General features: G+C 38.9%; 2 protein-coding genes across 5 annotated transcripts in view; one reads left to right on the top strand and one right to left on the bottom strand.

Annotated features, from left to right (window-relative positions):
- Positions 1 to 11,612, bottom strand: part of TXNDC16 (thioredoxin domain containing 16) — a 130,168-nt gene extending 118,556 nt beyond the window's left edge. For 2 of the 4 annotated variants that reach the window (XM_055304177.1, XM_055304180.1), the window contains exons 1-4: positions 11,403 to 11,611; positions 2,534 to 2,649; positions 1,639 to 1,943; positions 253 to 335 (exon numbers count right to left, since the gene is read on the bottom strand). In XM_055304177.1, the coding sequence (XP_055160152.1) occupies positions 253 to 335; positions 1,639 to 1,801 (246 nt within the window). In that variant the 5' untranslated portion in view covers positions 1,802 to 1,943; positions 2,534 to 2,649; positions 11,403 to 11,611. Of the gene's footprint in view, positions 1 to 252; positions 336 to 1,638; positions 1,944 to 2,533; positions 2,650 to 7,711; positions 7,734 to 11,402 lie in introns of those variants that run through there. The other 2 variants (XM_055304179.1, XM_055304178.1) reach the window with 2 other exon arrangements.
- Positions 11,613 to 12,218: 606 nt separating this feature from the next.
- The window catches only part of GPR137C (G protein-coupled receptor 137C), a 63,204-nt gene continuing 56,670 nt past the window's right edge, over positions 12,219 to 18,752 (top strand). The window contains exon 1 of the mRNA XM_055304280.1: positions 12,219 to 12,658. Coding sequence (XP_055160255.1) covers positions 12,239 to 12,658 — 420 coding nt within the window. The 5' untranslated portion in view covers positions 12,219 to 12,238. The remainder of the gene's footprint in view (positions 12,659 to 18,752) is intronic.

Here is an 18,752-nt window from a genome sequence, read left to right as displayed (position 1 = left end):
CAGTTTACAAAATAAATTAAGTTCTAAGCTAAAGAATTTTGACAGCTTTTTTTTCCTTCATGTACCAATTTACCCAATAATCTGGAACTATCTTTCTGCGCTTCTGTTTTTTTCATATAAAAAGGGTAGAAAAATTATTTTTCCAGTTTGGAAAAAGGTGTGAAACATAAGTATATTTAGATACTCAGCCTTCAGTCACACAATTGTCAAATGTTTGTCACTAATAATTTAGTAACAAAAATGTCTTTCTACCTTTGCAACTGAAATTCCATAGTCCTGGAGAGGTGTAACAGCCTCATTCAGTTCTTCAAGAAATATAGAGGTTCTTGGAGAATCTAAAATAAGAAAGGTTTTATGAATGTTTTATGGCTCGCTCCTTAGAAAAGACGAATTTTTAAAATTAAAGCCCAAAGCTGCAAACCATAGATGAAATAGATTAGTTCACCTAACAAGTATACAAAACAAATAACACAGTAAACATACCTATATATATTTATACCCTTATTTCCTATTGCCTCATTATTCTTGACATTTAAGGGCTCCTAGGTGGCTCAGTCATTAGGTGTCTGCTTTCTGCTCAGCTCATGATCCCAGTATCCTGAGATCAAGTGCCATGTTGGGCTCCCTGCTCAATGCAAAGCTGGCTTCTCCCTCTCCTCCCTGGCTTGTACTCTTGCTGTCACTACCTGTCTCTCTCTCAAATAAATGGATAAAATCTTTAAAAAATAAAGCTAACATTTGGCATTATTTTTCCAAGTTTAATACCATGTACACAACACACATGTACACATGCAAAAAACTTTCAAAATGAGTTTAAAACATTTTTTATGAGAGAAAGAGAAAACATACATGGAAGTGAGGGGAGGGGCAACGGGAGAGGAAGAGAAACTCAAGCAGGCTCCACACCCAGCATGGAGCCCATCTTGGGGATTGATCTCACAACCCTAAGATCATGACCCGAGCTGAAATCAAGAGTCCCACACTTAACTGACTTAGCCACTCAGGCACCCCTCAAAGTGATTTTAAAAAGCTATTTTTCAAACCACAGTTATAAGAGAGTCAACAGAAATGTGGATTTATTTCACTTACTAATTCCAAGAATAATATTTTTTAAGGGATACAGGTTTAATGAGACCATTACAATCTTTAGTTATGTTCAATACTTACACTGGTTAATCAGTATAATTAATGGTACAGCTACAGTAGAGTATTAAACAAAAGCATTACTAATACTACATTTAAAGTTTTAAAACACTTTAAAAATATTTGTTCACCAAAAATACCAAAAAGCATACTTTCAGAAATGACTAGATGGAAATCAGATGTTATTCTACTAATCATTAATTCTCATCTAGTATTTATTATGGACAGGTCACATGAGTAAGTTCATTTAATCCTCACAACAAATTTACAAAGCAAGTATGATTTCCTCATTATAGATGATAACAAAAACACAAAGAGGCTAAGTGACTTGATCAAAATCACACAGTGGCACAATCAGCATTTAAACTCAGGCAGACATATTTTAGTAGCAGCTTTATAGCACATATTAATCCTACAATAAATTTCCACTGAGAACACTGATTAAATAGCAATAGAAACATCACAAAAATCATGTAGAATATAAAAAGTACTCACCAGCTTGACAAAAATAAGCTAAGGAAGCTTTTCCTGGTTGCAATGTACTGAAATATTTCTGAGGACTCAGTTCTGATAGAGAGTCTACTGCTGACTTATAAAAAATGCACATTATGACAAAAGAGATGCCAACTCTAAATATATTGAAACTGGAAGACATCATCAGCTGTAGTTATACACAGGCAGGAGATTTTTCTGTTTTGTTCAGTGTTGTGGTCCTGTTGCCTAGGATAATACCTAGGAAGAGTAGGTGTTTAACAAAGTTTTGCTGAATAAATTTGTTAAACAAATGAATGAAGTAAAATCTGCAAAAAATAATAATATAAGGCATTACTTATATATTTGATTTTGCCAGTACTTTCCTATTTCCTTCTATTAAACAATTGAGAGGGATATATAAGATGACATTAATTTAATAATACTATTGATTTTTGATACTTGCAAAAGACATGAAGGATATCTAGAAAGTGCAATACGAAATACCTAAGTTTAAAAGATATTTACTAGAGTATGTTAATTGTCATTTTTAAGGGTTCTAAAATTAATTCTCAAACATTATTCAATTCTTGTTTTAAATTGGGCATTTTAACTTTCTCTACCTAGAACAGATTTACAATCAATACTCAAGTAGTTATTTAATACCATTAACAGGGGAGTGAGACATCCAAAATCTATGTCTACCATGTTTACATCCTTTTTACTTTAAATTCCCTAGAAGATAGTTATTAAAACTACTTAAGAACATTCCTTCTAAATATACTTTTAATACATGACTTAGACTTATTTATGCAGCTTAGAAATTCAAGTATCAAACCATATTTTAATTCAACTCTATCTTCTGAACTCAGATCTGTTTTAGATATCCTCCTCTCATCTTCTTTCATGCTGTACTTACTTCCATGCTGTCCTCTGCATCTGTTGTCAATTACTTGTCTTCTGTTTTGCTACTTTCAAATTTCTCTTGAACAATTTCTTCTTTCAGGAAGTTTTTCTACTGATGATCTATACTACCTAAGTTTAAAAGAAGATAGTTGGGGAAAGTTAATATAAATATATCATAATTCTAGAAGGTAAAGACATACATACCAGCATAGGTAAGAATTTCTATTTTTAAAAATTTTAAATAGAACCCCTATCTTTCAAACAAAAGATCACAATCACAAAACAGAAAACAAAAAAATAGCTAAAAATTACTCATAAGGAGAGGGTAGACTTTCTCAGTAAAGATTAAAATGATAAAAGAATAAAAAATTAAGGGAAAATTGTACTAAATTGGACATTTATTTCACTCTTAATCTTATCAGTAAGCATATAACATCTCTCAAGAAGCAGGTATTCCTTAAAAAGGAACTACTTACTCATTAATTAATTCTTAGCATTTTTTTATTAGAGCTATTTTATATCAGTGAACAAATGTGCCATTGATAGTTAATAATGAACCAAGAGTTCAAAAACTCAAGTAGAATGAGTGAGGACTGTGAGTATATATAAAAAAGTCATTTTAATGATATAATTAAGGGGTATCCTCAACATTAACACTGATTACACATTATAGCCATTTTAAACCAGTGTATTTTATAGCCACTTTATACTAATGGGAATGGTTTAAAATAGGTCATTCAGTATTTTCTTTATTAGGGGGTAGGATGGGAAATGCATGCATCCTGAGGCTAAGGGAATAACCATGTAACATTTGTTACTATATAAAATAGCTAAAACGTAATGAAAAGATAAACTTTTTAAATAAAAGTGCATTTGAACAATTCCAGTATAAATATAACTTTGACTGGGCTTCTGGTTACAATTCAATTATTTAACACTGAATTGGACAGTAAGGTTAACATATGATTCTTTTACCATATGATGGGTTTTGTAGCAGCAAAAAGGCTAACTGCATATTCAGTGCTACAATACTTTCCCACACTTATCTCATTGGACAAATGAAATTATAGATGTGAAAGTATTATGCATTTGATCAATTAGAGATGTTGATGATTATTCTTACATACATACTTTCAGGAATAGGAACTTATTAGTAACTATAACCTTTGCAGTTTGTTCCATCGTTGATAAATTTGATTATCTAAGGAATTACATAAGGTAGAGAAGATTGCATGGGTCAGCCAGAAATAGAATTTGCATGGTTGTAATAAAATAAACACTGAATAATGATTTAACCAAATTCAAGACAACCACAGTTCAGAGGATGGAGAGGCAGAAAAGAAGGGAACACACAGAGTGGGAAAAGAGCTAAATCTTCACTTTCACAAAACCAAAAGCCAAGTATATTAGAAATAGGAAGATCAATACCAAAAGAAACAGGGAGCAATTGAAATAATTGCCTCTAAGGAATAAGAAATTGCAAGAGGAGGATACCAAGAGGACTTCTGAAATTTTATATAGAACCATCTGACTCTTTAAATAGTGTACCTTTTCATTTTTATTTAAAGTTAAAGTCATTCTATTTGGACTACATCAAAATAAAAAGCTCTGCACAGCAGAGGAAACAACCAACAAAGCTAAAAGACAATCTACTAAATGGGAGAAGATATTTGCAAATGACGTATCTGAAGAAGTGTTAGTATCCAAACCATATAAAGAACTTAACATCAAAAAAGCATGTATCCAATTTAAAAACAGGTAGAAGACATGAATACACATTTCTCCAAAGAGGACATACAGATGGCCGACAGACACTTCAAAATATGCTTAACATCACTCATCATCAGAGAAATGCAAATCAAAACCACAAGGAGATATCACCTCACACCTGTCAGAATAGCTAAAATCAAAAGCTTAAGAAACAAGTTTTGACAAGAATGTGGAGAAAAAGGAACCCTCATGCACTGTTGGTGGGAATGCAAAGTAGAATGCACAGCCACCATGGAAAACAGTATGGAGGGGATCCCTGGGTGGCTCAGCAGTTTAGCACCTGCCTTCAGCCCAGGGTGTGATCCTGGAGTCCTGGGATCAAGTCCCACATGGGGTTCCCTGCATGGAGCCTGCTTCTCCCTCTGCCTCATTCTCTCTCTCTCTCTCTCTCTCTCTCTCTCTCTCTCTCTCTCTCATGAATAAATAAAGTCTTTAAAAAAAACAGTATGGAAGTTCCCCAAAAAATTAAAAATATAACTATGTTGTGATCCAGTAATTACACTACTGAGTATTTACCCAAAGAATACAAAAACACTAATTCAAAAGGATTTTTATACACACTTTTGTTTTTTGCAGAATTATTTGCAATAGCCAAATTATGGAAGCAGCCTAAGTGTCCATCACTAGATACAAGGATAAATAAGACATAGTATATATGCAATGAAATATTATTCAGCCATAAAAAGAATGAAATCTTGCCATTTGCAACAACGATAGATCTAGAGGGTATAATGCTAAGTGAAATAAGTCAGAGAAAGACAAATACCATATGATTTCAATCAAATGTGGAATTTAAGAAACAAAACAAATGAACAAAGGAAAAGAGAGAGAAAGCAAAAAACACCCTCTTAACTATAGAGGGTTACCAGAGGAAAAGTGGGTTGAGGGGGATAGGTGAGACAGATGAAAGGGATTAAGAATTAAGAGTACACTTCTCTTGGGGCACCTGGATGGCTCACACTCTAACTTAGTTTTGGCTCTGGTTGTGATCGCAGGATCCTGGGATTGAGCCTTGCAATGGGCTCCATGTTAAGCAGGGAATCTGCTTAAGGATTCTTCCTCTCCATCTCCCTCTGCCCCTCCCCAAGCTCGAGTGTACACTCTCTCTTTCTCGTTCTCTCAAATAAATAAATCTTAAAAATAACAGGGTACATTTCTCTTGATGAGCACTGAGTAATATATGGAATTGCTGAATCATTGTATCATACACCTGAAACTAATACAAGATTGTATGTTAACTACACTGGAATTACAAATATAAACAAAAATTAAAGTTATTATTTGTATGTAATCAAATTTTCCATAGCTTCTACTCATATTAACCCAACCTATCCCTGTAGGGCCACAGAAGAATGTTCATTTCACATGCATGAAAAATAAAATGCATTTGCCTAGAGACATGTTGTCCATATAAAAATATTTTCAGGGGCGTCTGGATGGCTCAGTCAGTTAAGCATCTGCCTTCGGCTAAGGTCATGATCCCAAGGTCCTGAGATCAAGCCCCACATCAGGTTCCCTTCTCCTCAGGGAACCTACTTCTCCCTCTCCCTTTGCTGCTCCTTCTGCTTATGCTTGCTTGCTTGCTCTTTCTCTCCCCCCCCCCCCCCGTCAAATAAATAAATAAAATCCCTAAAAGGGAAGTATAAGTGAGAAAGGGTGGAGAATGAGAACACCAGTCAGAACAGGGTAAAAACAAATATACAGAAGGTACTTGGTGATTTTTTTCCCTCTGGTAAGTAGAAAATAGAATAAAAAACAATATTTAATGATTCAAAATCTAAATCTCAACAAAGAGATGAGTACCTTGGGAGAAATGTGACCTTGGTACTTTGGTATAGTGGTTCATTAGTATGGGGAATATATAGTTGCAGTTCTGCTGTAGAAGGCAGGATTACACTTAACTTCCTACCTCCCACTTGTAGTAAATTAATTGTGACTGCCAGGTGACTTACTCTGGCCAATAAAATGTTAGCAAAAGTGGCATGTCTCTTTCAGACAACAGTTTATCAGCTAGCATGTGGTAGGGCAGGCCGTATTTTCTTCTCACACAGGCATTAAAATTGCTCAGCTGGTGGCTATTCCTAGAATGAGCACAACACAGAGAATGGAAGACATACACCAGTCTGATATGCAAGGAGCATGTAACATGAGAGGAAATCCATCTTTTTGTCATAAGCACTGAGATTTGAGGGCTTATTATGGCAGCATAATCTAGTTTACCTTCACTAGTATACAAACTAGAATGAGGTGCCACCTTAACAAGAACCCCAAAATACTGGCTCAGAAGCCATGGAGCAAGAACTTAATCAGGACAGACTGGAGTTTGGCAATACACATTAAGGAGTGACAAAACATTTGGTAAAACTGTTAACTACAATCATTTGAAGGTGACATATACCTCATGAATTTGTAATGAGCAGTTACCCCAGTGTGGTACGGCTAATGAACTTATTTATGGCCCTAATAGAAGAGGCTTGTAGACAGAAGGTGAGGCACCGAATGATAGTTGCTGTTGGTTATGTTTAATAAGGAGTTCAAAGAAAGGTACTCAAAGGACCACTGCCATCCAAGCGACTGTTTAAAACTTAAACAGTCCTTTAGACCCCACCCTTCTATCATTAGGAAGCAAGCTGACAAAACTGCTCAGCCATATTCTCCAAAGCCAACTTCAGGTGTGGCCAAGGATAATAAACATGGAAGGACGTCTTGCAGAGTAATGCCAAGGACCATGAAGAACTATGCCCTAGGGCATGTGCCAGAATACGAACTGTTTGTTACTGGTCCAAAATAATGAGATAAACACAGAAATTGAGTGTAAATGTCAAAAATCTATTATAGCTCATTTTACATGGTAATTTTCTGTCTGTTGAATCCAAAAATTTTTTAATTGGGTTTATCATTTGTTATGTGTTTTCATTCCATTTTTATTATAATTCATTTTTACTGTATCTAACAAAATTCAAATTTAGATTTTGAATCATTAAAAAAAAAAAAAAACAATATCTGGTCATTCATGACAGACAGTTTGAGAAGCACTGACCTACAGAACACAGTGAACAGAGCAGGAGCCCTAGCAATACCTGCCCAGTGAGATTTCAAAACTCCTACAGACTAGAGTCTGTGTGTAGTCTTCCATTCTTCCCCTCTCCAAATGGGTACACTTATTATAGTTATTTGTCCCTACACTACTCTATGTATTCAACTGGGGGTGGGAGACAGATAACTTATAATGTCCAGACTGATAAGAGATTAGCACTACTGGACACTAGTCAGAAATCCTGGACTTTGAGTCTGACACAGTGACTGGATGAGATTTGGGGGTTATGTCTACTGGGAAGGGCCAACAATGAACTACATGCAAGAAGGAGAGTATCGGTTCACAAAAAGGGTGGACTGTTTAAATGTTTCTAGTTCTCCACACCTGTTAAAATTGTACTTCCCCACTTCCTTGAATTAGGTATAGCCATGACTTGACTGACTTGACATTTCATGATAATGAAATGTGTGGTGACACATGTTACTTCCAGGAGTTTTCAAAGTCGACATATTTTCATGCCTCGCAACACACTTCCCTTCTGCTGTGATGAATGATAACACTCAAAATAAGGCCTTCTCTGTTGAACCAAGTCTCAGAAAAAGAACAACATGGGGAAAAACTCCTGGCTGATCAAGAGTGAACATAAATTAAACATTGTTGTGTTAAAACTCTTAAAGTTTCAGGGTTGTTATTACAGTATAACCCAGCCTAGCCTTACTGGTTTTAATAACAGCCGAGAGTGACTTGAACATAAATACATATACTGGATTTTTAAAGCACTAAATATCAAAGAATTAACAGGAAACTGACTCAATTTCACTGTAGGACAATTCTAAAAGGGAAGAGAACTCTTGCAAATGCAACTGACTATAACCACAACAGGTGCCGACACCAAATTAGGGAAGTCATAGGCAAATGTCTTCCAATACTACACACATACATCACCCAACTACATGCAGACTCATACTGAGCCTGGAGAGTGCTCTCAACTTGTTGGTATAATGCTCCTTGTCAGCACTAATAGAGTTGGTATGCAAGATGTAACTTTTGCCTTATCCCTAAACTCTAAACAAGAATGCCTGCACAGTTCATTTAAGAGTTGATAGGGGCAGGGCGCCTCGGTGGCCCAGTGGTTGAGTATCTGCCTTTGGCTCAGGTAATGATCCCAGGAAAGATCCAGTCCTGCAGCAGGCTCCCTGTAGAGGAGCCTGCTCTCCCTGTAGAGAGCTTCTCTCTCTGCCTATGTCTCTGCCTCTCTCTCTCTCTCTCTGTGTTTCTCATGAATAAATAAAATCTTAAAAAAAAAAATAGTTGGTAGGGGCACCAACTGAGGGTAGCTCAGTCAGTTAAATATCTGACTCTTAAAAGAAAAAAATAAAAAAAAAATATCTGACTCTTGATCTTAGGTCTTGATCTCAGGGTAATGAGTTTAAGCTCCACATTGGGCTCCATGCTTGGGATGGAGACTACTTAAAAAAAAAAAAGAAAAAAACTGGAAAAGATGTGTGACATTTAACTAAGGGCAAATACAAGAGGGTGACAAACACTGGGAATTGGAACAATGAGGCTATAGTACAAAAAGAGTTAAAGCTTGCAAATTAAAGACTAAATAAAATGCAACAAAATTCTGGAGCACCTGGGTGGCTTAGTTGGTTAAGTGTCCGACTCTTGATCTCAGCTCAGGTCTTGATGTCAGGGTTGTGAGTTTGGCCCTACATTAGGCTCCATGCCCTGTGGGGAGCCTACTTAAAAAAATAAACAAATAAATAAATAAAGGCAACAAAATTTTGTTCAGCACCAAAATACTGAGGGTCCCCAGAGGGCAATGAGGAGAAAGAATTTCAACAGAAAAACATTCATCTTCCTGCTAGTGAGGGGAGAGGGAAGCATCTGCCTTCATGTGTTCCACAGCTGGAGCAGCTGGTAACTCTCTACAGTTAGAACAATCTCATTTGGGGCTTGGGTCCTATTTATAATATCACTTGGCAAACAGCTCTTCTACTTTTAAATGTTTGGAAGACCAGTGTGCTAGAGTAATGTACCCTCCTAGAACAATATTCAACCACTGTGCATTTGGACACATTTCAAATTTTAGAATACCAAGCAGCAAGTTTTTCTAGAAGACCTTGGTTAGCTTCCTCTTTATAGACTTAAATTTCCCTTACAATTAACCACAAAACTAAAAGTTTTCCCTCTCAAGAAAAAAGAGGAAATGAACAACTGTAAACATGAAGCAAATTATACCAAACTCTGTGGGCATCGTTCTCTGGGAAAAGGCACATTTCATATTTTGCAACAAATGGGGCATATAATGCTTACGAACGTCCTGTAAGAACATTCTGGCAAAAATTAGCTTACAGTTTAATGCTGCTACTGGAGAAAACCTGCTCACTGAACCAGTTTCAAATAAAATGTTGATTAGATATCATCAAAGTTTATCATTTAAGACCGGATGGAAGCAATAAAAGGAGTCAACATCTCTCTACTTCAAAGCCCCTTCAAGGCAATTGGAGCAAAATCCTCTATCTGCATCCCTCGTGCACCCCTCAAAAAAAGAAGGGGAAGAGAGATAGCTATCTGGACTTGCTCTGAAATGAAAAATTTCACAAGCAAAGACCTAAAACTAGTATGGATACTCTCCAGATGTTGTTTACTATGAGTAGAGAATATAGGAGAAAAAGAAAAACCAGTTCATGGTAAAAATCTATTCGTGAAATGAAACAAGTACCTCATCATTACGGAAGATACAAAAATAGGCATGTCAGGGAACAGGAGGTTCCCCTGATTTTGATGAGTGCCAAAAATCACAGAACTCTGAGTTCATGCTTAAGCACATAACTGCTTAACTCACTTTAACTCACTGCTGCCACGAGCACTCACTCCATCCCTTTTCAAAAAGAACTGTGTACTGCCCTAACCACATTCTCTAAAAATCTATGAGGTAAATCTCATAAATTAAAAAAAAAAAAATGTGATTCTTCTTTGTTAATGTTGGATCAGAGCCATGAACTTCTTTCAGAAAGTTGTACCCTGCTCTAGGCTGCACTGTACAACCTGCTCAGCTGAATGTTTCATCTGAGAGATCCACGCAACTGTGCCAGGCCTAAACATCACATTTTGTCAGTATACCTGTAAAGAACCCAAAACACACCAGTATCTGACAGGGGGACCACTGTCCCAGAATCTGGAGTACAGAGTAGACTTTAAAGTTCCCTATGGATCACTTAGCTAGGAAAAAAGACAGCAAAACTCTTCCCACACAAAGCATTAGGCAAAGGATGGCAAGTTAGGGAAGGCTGTCTTGGTTGCACCAGTAAATGCAGCAGTGTCTTTCAAAAGGATACGGACTTTGTGATGTGCCACTCATTCTAAGAACACAGATGGTTTTCTCATCATTTTTCGTTGCTTCGCTCATTTTATTACCAAACACTAAAAAGGAAACAAATCGGCAAATGTCGTCAGTCCAATACACGCTGGAAGATCTATTCCTCACTTATTTACAGCAATAACATAATATAGCATTTGTTTTGTACCTCTCGGAGCCCCAAGAAGGGCGCCACCATCCACCAAATACAGGACCAAGGCTTGAAGGAATACATGTGGAATTTAAGGAGTACAAACTGTTCTGCTTCTTTCTCCCTAGACATTCCTCAGACTTACAGTTCTTTTTCTCCCTAAACTTATGCCCAGAGCATCCTTCCAAATTCTAAGTTTCAAAGACCCGCATTCCTCCTCTTTACATCTCATCTGGACATCCATCTCATCCTAATACCGCCTCGTCCTTTTAGAGATATTTCCCCAAGGAAGAATTTTGCTTAAGGTGTCAGTTCATCCTTCTCCATCCTCTCTCCCTCACGTTTTTCTCGCCCTCTCAGGCTGGAGGGAAAAAGAAGAAGAAGAAGAAGAAAGAAGAAAGAAGAAGAAAGCAAAATGCCCCTCAGAAGGATGCAGGTGAGGCCCCTTTTAACCCAAACTCCACAGAGTTCACTGGAGGGGCACAGCCGCCAGGCTGAATCCCCATCCCTGCAGGCAGAAACCACAGCCCCTCGACTGAAGGACCCGCGCGGCCACCTACCTGCCCAAGACCTGCGGGCAAGATCTAGTCTGAGGAAGCCAGAAGGTTCCCGCGGCCGACGGTTCCCGCCTCGCCAAGGAGAAGCAGAAGGCGGGGCCGAGTCTCGCCGGAGGGTAGCGGCGAGCAGCCGCGCCTACCTACTAGGGCGCAGCACTCCCGCCCCCCGCGCCTGCGGCCACCAGCGCACACTGGGGTCGGCCTGCGGAGCGAAAAAACAACCCCGAGGCTCCGCCTTCTCCTCGTGCTCCCTACGTGCGGCCTCTCCAGCCAATGGGAAGCGCAGGGGGCGGAGCGAGAGCCGCCCCAGCTGACGGGCGACCACCGAGTCCTCCCGCCGGCGCGAGCGGGCCGTGCAGTTGCTGGGCCAATCGGCAGTGTGGGTGGGAAGTGAAGGGGAGGGAGAAAGTGAGGAAAGCGGCTGTCCAATCAGATCCGGGAGCCTTCGAGCGACAGGCCCCGTGGCCCGTGGCCTTCCGAGCGCGGCGCGCAGGGGGCGTGCCCGCCCGGGCCAATCGGCGCGAGCCCACGGTGCGGAGCGAGCGCCTCAAATGCTCGGGTTTCTCAGCTGATTGTCTCCAGCCGAGAGTTGTTTTTTGCAGCTACCGAGCCGAGCCGCCGCAGGAGGAGCCGAGACCCCCGGGGGGGGCGGGGAGAGGAGGCGGGGTCCGGGGAGCCGCGGCTGCTCTGCGCGGGGCTCCGGGTCCTGTCACGGCGCTTCCTGGGGTCGGAGGTTGGGGTGGGTGGGGGGTAAGGGGGAAATCTTTCTCCCCCTCGACGGCGGCTCCGAGTCCGGCCCCTTCCTTCCCGCGCTCTCTCGTCCGGCCCCCAGCCCCCTCATGAGGGTGTCCGTGCCGGGTCCGGCGGCCGGCCGCGAGCCCTCGACGCCCGGGGGCGGAGGCGGAGGCGCCGTCGCTGCTGCCTCAGGCGCCGCGGTGCCGGGCTCGGTGCAGTTGGCGCTGAGCATCCTGCACGCCCTGCTCTACGCCGCGCTCTTCGCCTTTGCCTACCTGCAGCTGTGGCGGCTGCTCCTGTACCGGGAGCGGCGGCTGAGTTACCAGAGCCTCTGCCTCTTCCTCTGTCTCCTGTGGGCAGCGCTCAGGACCACCCTCTTCTCCGCCGCCTTCTCGCTCAGCGGCTCCCTGCCCCTGCTCCGGCCGCCCGCTCACCTGCACTTCTTCCCCCACTGGCTGCTCTACTGCTTCCCCTCCTGTCTCCAGTTCTCCACGCTCTGTCTCCTCAACCTCTACCTGGCGGAGGTAAGGCGGGAGGACCGGCAAGCGGGGCCGGGCGGGTGAGCGGGGCTGCCGCGATCAACTCGGGCTGAGGACCGGGAAGGGGGCGGGGGGGGGGAGGGGGCCGGCTAATGAGGCGGACCTGAGAGCAGCTTGGGGAAACTGAGGCACGCCTGGAGTGTGCGCGCGTATGCTCGCCCTAAACTTAAGCGGTAGGTTGACTCGGTGTTTGAGAGGCTGGCGGGGTTGGGTGAGTGAGAGAGTGGGTTCTGACAACTTACAACAGGACAACCCTTTGTTCGGTGTTTTGGCCCTCCAAGGTAAGGTGTTGGTGGCAGCAACAAAGTGGCATCGCAAGAAGTAGCAGCCCCGGTAGCTCTGCTGAAGCTGAACTGTGTTGAGAGAGGTTGGATGCTGAGGTAGCAGCAGCTCTGCTGAAGCTGGACTGCTGCCAGCCATTACGTCACCAGGCAGAGCTGTTCCTCTGCTATTGTTGCTGCGTTTCTTTTATTAGAAGCTTATATTCCCTCCTGCATCTCCTTTCCTGTGGCTCGATAAGCCTCACACAGATTCCGTTCGATAGTTCCCCAGCAGGGTTGATGATCAATAACCAAAGCCGAGGGTCAGTATAAAGACCTCCATAAAGCTCTTAATGTTTGCCCCACTTGCTCCCAGCTTTGGCTATTTATCCTACCTCTTACAGCCTAGTGGGTTTTTTTCTGGAGCTAATTAAGATAGAAAATACTAGCTTAACCTGTGACTATTGCAGAAACAAACCACCAAACTGTTTTTGCAATAACTTGCTTAATAGCTAGAACCTAATCACACCCCCTTTCTCTTTTATGGGGAATTGCTGGCTGGATTGCATTGTTCTGCAGCGCTTAGGTATTTGACCCATTTCAAACAGGTTTGAGAGTGTAAGGTTGTCAATCATGTGTGTCAGCTAGTGGTATTTAAGCCACAGAATTCTGAGAATTGCCCAAAACTCTCCCTTCCCCCTCCCCCACCAAAAAAAAAAAAAACTGAGGAGGGGAGGAAACAAGGTGACATCATATGCTTAATACTGACTAATATAGAGCAATATTGGTCTATGCAGCTAATCCTCTCAAAGGCTTTTGGAGGTGATGAGAATCAACATAGTTCTGAGCAAAAGTAAAAAAACATTTGAGGCAGATTGTTTATATTTCCTGTGTAAACCAACTCTTTTCTCCCATAATAGATGGAAAGTAGGATGCATAATTTTAAAATTACAGTCATAACTTCAGCTTTTTACCACATTAAAAACAATACTTGAAAATAAGTAACAAAACTAATTTAACTTGAATTCTTTTCCTTCCCCATCCTTTGGAAGTCCAAGCAATACAATGACAAAACCCAGTGAAAAGCAAAAATAAAAAACAGGGGTAATCATAAATCAAATAATCATGCCATAGTCACGTCACTTATTTGATGATGCTTTCATCTTCTAGTTGTTGTTTAAGCTGTTAGAACATTTCTGTCCTTCGTAGTTAAATTGATACATTGTATTCTTCCTGACACCATTTTTGATAGAATACCAGTGACCTCTTATTACTGAAGCTGTAACTCTAGCTTCAGATATAATTTACCTGAAAGTGCTAGCAATCCTTATGTCATAAGCATCAGATAATTTGTTTTTCCCTATACATTTTGACTTGTAAAATCATATTAATGATGCCTTGTAAAATACCATTTCATAAAGTAGCTAAACACTCTTATTTACTTTTTTCGGAAATACAACATATGCCATAGAGAGCATAAATCTTAAGGATGCAGCTGTGAAATTTTACATATACATACACTCATGTTATCATCCCCTGGATTAAGATAAACATAATTTCTGGTGCCCTGTGCCCTCTCCCAGTCATACCTCTCACCCTGAGGTAATTATAAAGTGGCTAGAAACTATCACAATAGAAAAAGCATCCATAGTTAAGCTAAAAATTCTAAAAGTATGCTTCTACAGGATAAACTACATGATACCCAGATTAGGTTTTCATATTTTAGTTGCTGATATTCCAAGAGAAGAACTTAAATGTCTTAAAGTCATCCTATTAAATGAATCTTGTGTGTGATGTAGTTTTTCAAAAACCAATAAAACTCAATAAACCTAGAAAATATAATTTGGAAAGACGATAGACTAAAGCATTTTCCTTTTGTAGTGTCTCCTAAAAAGAGTGTAGGTTGTCTATGCTCGTCTTTTTATAATCAAATTAACAATTTTAAGATTCATAACCGTACTTAAAAAAAAATTTTCAAATGTCTAAAGAGAGATATCTTGACCAAAAATCATTTCCCTATTCATTAGAAAAAATCCAGAGGAATCTGTATTTAAAAGAATATTTGAACTCAAATTTTTATATCAATTCCAAGTAACTGGAAGTATACTTTCTATTGATCTGATTCAATGAAGCTTTTTTCAGTAAGTTCTTGGTATTATAGAAGTATGTAGGGAGAATCTGGTGAGAAATAACAAAACTGACACTTGATTTTTTTGTTTTTGGTTTTTTGGTTTTTTTGTTTTTTTTACTAAAAGGCCCTATATCTGTTTTGAATAGTTGTGCTTCTTGATTGCTAAATCACTCTGTATTTACTATCTATCATTAAATACCAATTTCAATTTGCTTTTGGCCTCTTTTAAGCATTTCTTGCCTGCATTTCTCAAGATTAGAAACATTCTAACTTTAAGGACTTAGTTACAAAGAACTATGGAGCAGAATAAAAATAAAGTTAGAAAAACAACCATTACACTTTGAATGCATTTTGGTGGTTCTTCTAAAACTCCTTAAGTTTTCAAAGAGTTAAGACTGCCTAAATCACTTACTTTTGTTGACTACACTTGAGTGGAATTGAGATAAGGAGAAGTAGCCCTTCTAAAATAATTAGACTTCTCAATCTCCTAGAACAGATACTTAGGGGGTGGCGGTGGGGGTGGGGGGGTGGACAACAAAACCCACTATACAGTAATCTAAAAATACCTACTGAACTTTTTCTGGCATGATCAATAGAACGTGTACTTTACCAGAGAAAGGTTTACACTCCTGTACTTTTACCAGGGAAGGCTTAAGTCTTTAAAACAGATTATGTGAGAAAATTGATGCTACGTACTACCGGAAGAAGTAAAAAGGCTTAGGATGAGAGTTGGAGTATTGTTATATATGCCAAAATCAATGAGTTCATCGTCAAGGCCCACATTGACATTTTTTCTTACAGTTTTGTAAGAAAAACTTGCTTGATTGGAATAAATATGGTGATTTAATCATGATGCCAAAACAGCTAGGAAAATTAAATTCAGAATCTTAACTCTTATGCTCATAGATGCTATCATTGTCTCTGACAATGAATACCTTCTTCCAAATATTGATATGTCAAATATTACGTGTAGATTAACTGACATGTACTTAGGTGTCATTATAATGTTCTGCGATTTCTCACAAAAGTGTTTTTACCACCTAACATGGAAACTCCTTAAGGATAATTTATTTTTACCTCATAGCAGCTAGAACAATGGTGAATATATTATCGAATGACATTCTTGAGAAGGCCAAATCTCGAAAATATTTAGCCACCTGAAATTTGGGGGTTAGCTTGATTTTGATGAACATTTCAGGTAAATTATTTGTGTACTTCCTGGGATCTTTATTTTCTGCCTAAAAGATTGCCTATTGCTGAGATTCTCTTAGATTATCATGGTTTAATTAGATAAAAGTTAATTTTGATTACCGCAGGTAAAATATTACTAATGAAAACCACTTGAATATATTTGAGTTTTGCTTAGCAATAGTATTTTTACATCATGGCAAATGGCCCATTTTAATTAGGTCTTTGCTAATTTGGCTTCAAATTCTATTAAATAGAGAAGTCTGTAAAATAAGTTTCACATCATGAGTGAGTTATTTGCTGGAAATAGTGATTTAGTTCAGTGTTGGATTTTATAACGCTTGTCTTCACAATACCTATGATACAGATAGATACAAACAGGGTGATTTTTCCAAGGTTATACTACTAACATGTATCAGATATAAGGCTACCATATAGCCAAAGGTTATAACATCTTATCAAATGATCCATCCTTATGAACTTTCCTGGGTACCATCAACTCTTTATTAGTGCTTTACTTTTAATTTACTTCCCCCCATTTTAAACCTTTCCTCTCTCCAGCAAACTTTCTTCCCTCTTCATTCTCAGTATATGACCCTTAACCTCTAGTTTATAAAAGAAACTAGGGCCATCTGGCTGAACAAAGATTCAGAAAGATACCTTAAAATGCTGCAGAGTATTTAATTTTTTTCAATGAATGAGCTGAAAGTGAGGAAATTCTTCAGAGGCAAGAAAACACACACAAGAAGTGAATGCAGAATGATAAAGTAACACAGATGTTTGTCTTGGGGTTAGGAGTGGTTATTGGCTGCTTCCTGCTGGCTTAAAGCCTGGATTTTAATTTTATGCGTTGGGGGTCTGAGAAGGTGACATTGAGGGCAATACCTTATGGTGAGGTCTAATCAGAGATTTTGTTCCCTCCAATTTAATCCCAGAATTCTCAAAGTATTTATCTTCGGTGGATGGGCTAGGAGAAATAAGCAGATTCTCAGAGGTTGATGATGGGCTTTGTGCTTATCTCTGCCTTGGTTTTGGGTGAAGGAAGTACAAATTGGGAAAGAAAAGTCTTCCCTGAGAATGCACAAGTTTATTCTCACAAAAGTTTGAAGCCTGAATTAACACCACTTCTGTGACCTTGGAGGAAAAAATTAATAAAACCCAACCTGAAAATGTAGTTTAGAGGTATCCAGGCTTGGTAGTAACCTCAAGAACCTGGAAGGAGCAAATTCAAATCATTCGTTGAGTATAATTTAAATACAGAATCCGGACAGATAAAATTTCACAGAACATGAGCTCAAAGTGAAAAATTACACTACAGAATCTACCTACAAGGTTTAAAGATATTACAGTGATCAAATACATAGTATAAAATATTCATGTGAACTAAAGTAAACAGTATTGACATTATTTTTAAAAGTTAACTAGGCACATTTGGAAATAAATCATTTTTAGATTAAAAATATAATTAAAAACAAATGAGTGGTTAAACAACATATTAAACAATTAAAAAGAAATTAGTGGGGGCACCTAGTTTGAACATCTGACTCTTGGTTTTGACTCAGGTCATGATCTTAGTGTCATGTGATTGGGCTCCATGTGCAGCTCAGAGTCTGCTTGGCCTTCTCTCCCTTTCCCTCTGCCTTGCCCCCTGCTCACGTGCCATCTCTCTTGCTCCCTCTCTAAAATAAATAAAATCTTTAAAAAAAAAAAAAAGTGAAGATCTGAGAATAAAATCACCTCAAATATACCCCAGAAAATAAATCAAAAATATGAAAAAAAAGGATTAAGGAAGAATGAAAATAAACAGATCCAATATATATCTAACTGAAATTTTAGAGAAATTATTCAAAAGAATAATGACTTAGAGTTTGCCCAAACTTACGAAAGACACCAAGTTTCACAGAAAGCCCCAAAAATTCAAGACAGACTAAACGAAAGTGAACAGAGAGTAAAATTTCAAAATAACAATGACAACATATTTTTTAAACAAGTAGAAAGGCTAAAATAAACACAAGAAACAAGTGTTGGTGAGGATGTGGAGAAAAAGGAACCCTTATGCACTGTTGGTGGGAATATAAACTGGTGCAGCAACTGTGGAAAACAGTATGAAGATGCCTCAAAAAATTAAAAATAGAACTGTCATAACCAGTAACTTCACCACTGGGTATTTACTCGAATACAAAAATACTAATTCAAAAAAATATATGCATTCCTATGTTTATTGCAACATTATTTATAATAGCCAAGACATGGAAACAGCTCGTGTCCCTCAATAGGTGAATGGAGAAAGAAAATGTTGTGTATATATAAAATAGAATATTATTCAGCATTAAAAAAACAAATCTTGTCATTTGCAGCAACATGGATGGATCTAGAGGGTATAATGCTGAGTGAAATAAGTTGGGAAAGACAAATACCATATGATTTCACACATGTGGAATCTAAGAAACAAAACAAATGAACAAAGGGAAAAAAGAGACAAACCAAGAAATAGATTCTT

The sequence above is a fragment of the Nyctereutes procyonoides genome, unplaced genomic scaffold (genome assembly GCF_905146905.1).
Source record: "Nyctereutes procyonoides isolate TBG_1078 unplaced genomic scaffold, NYPRO_anot_genome, whole genome shotgun sequence".
NCBI lineage: Eukaryota > Metazoa > Chordata > Mammalia > Carnivora > Canidae > Nyctereutes > Nyctereutes procyonoides.
Note: the sequence above shows the minus strand (reverse complement) of the source record. Positions and strands in the feature narration are given on the sequence as shown.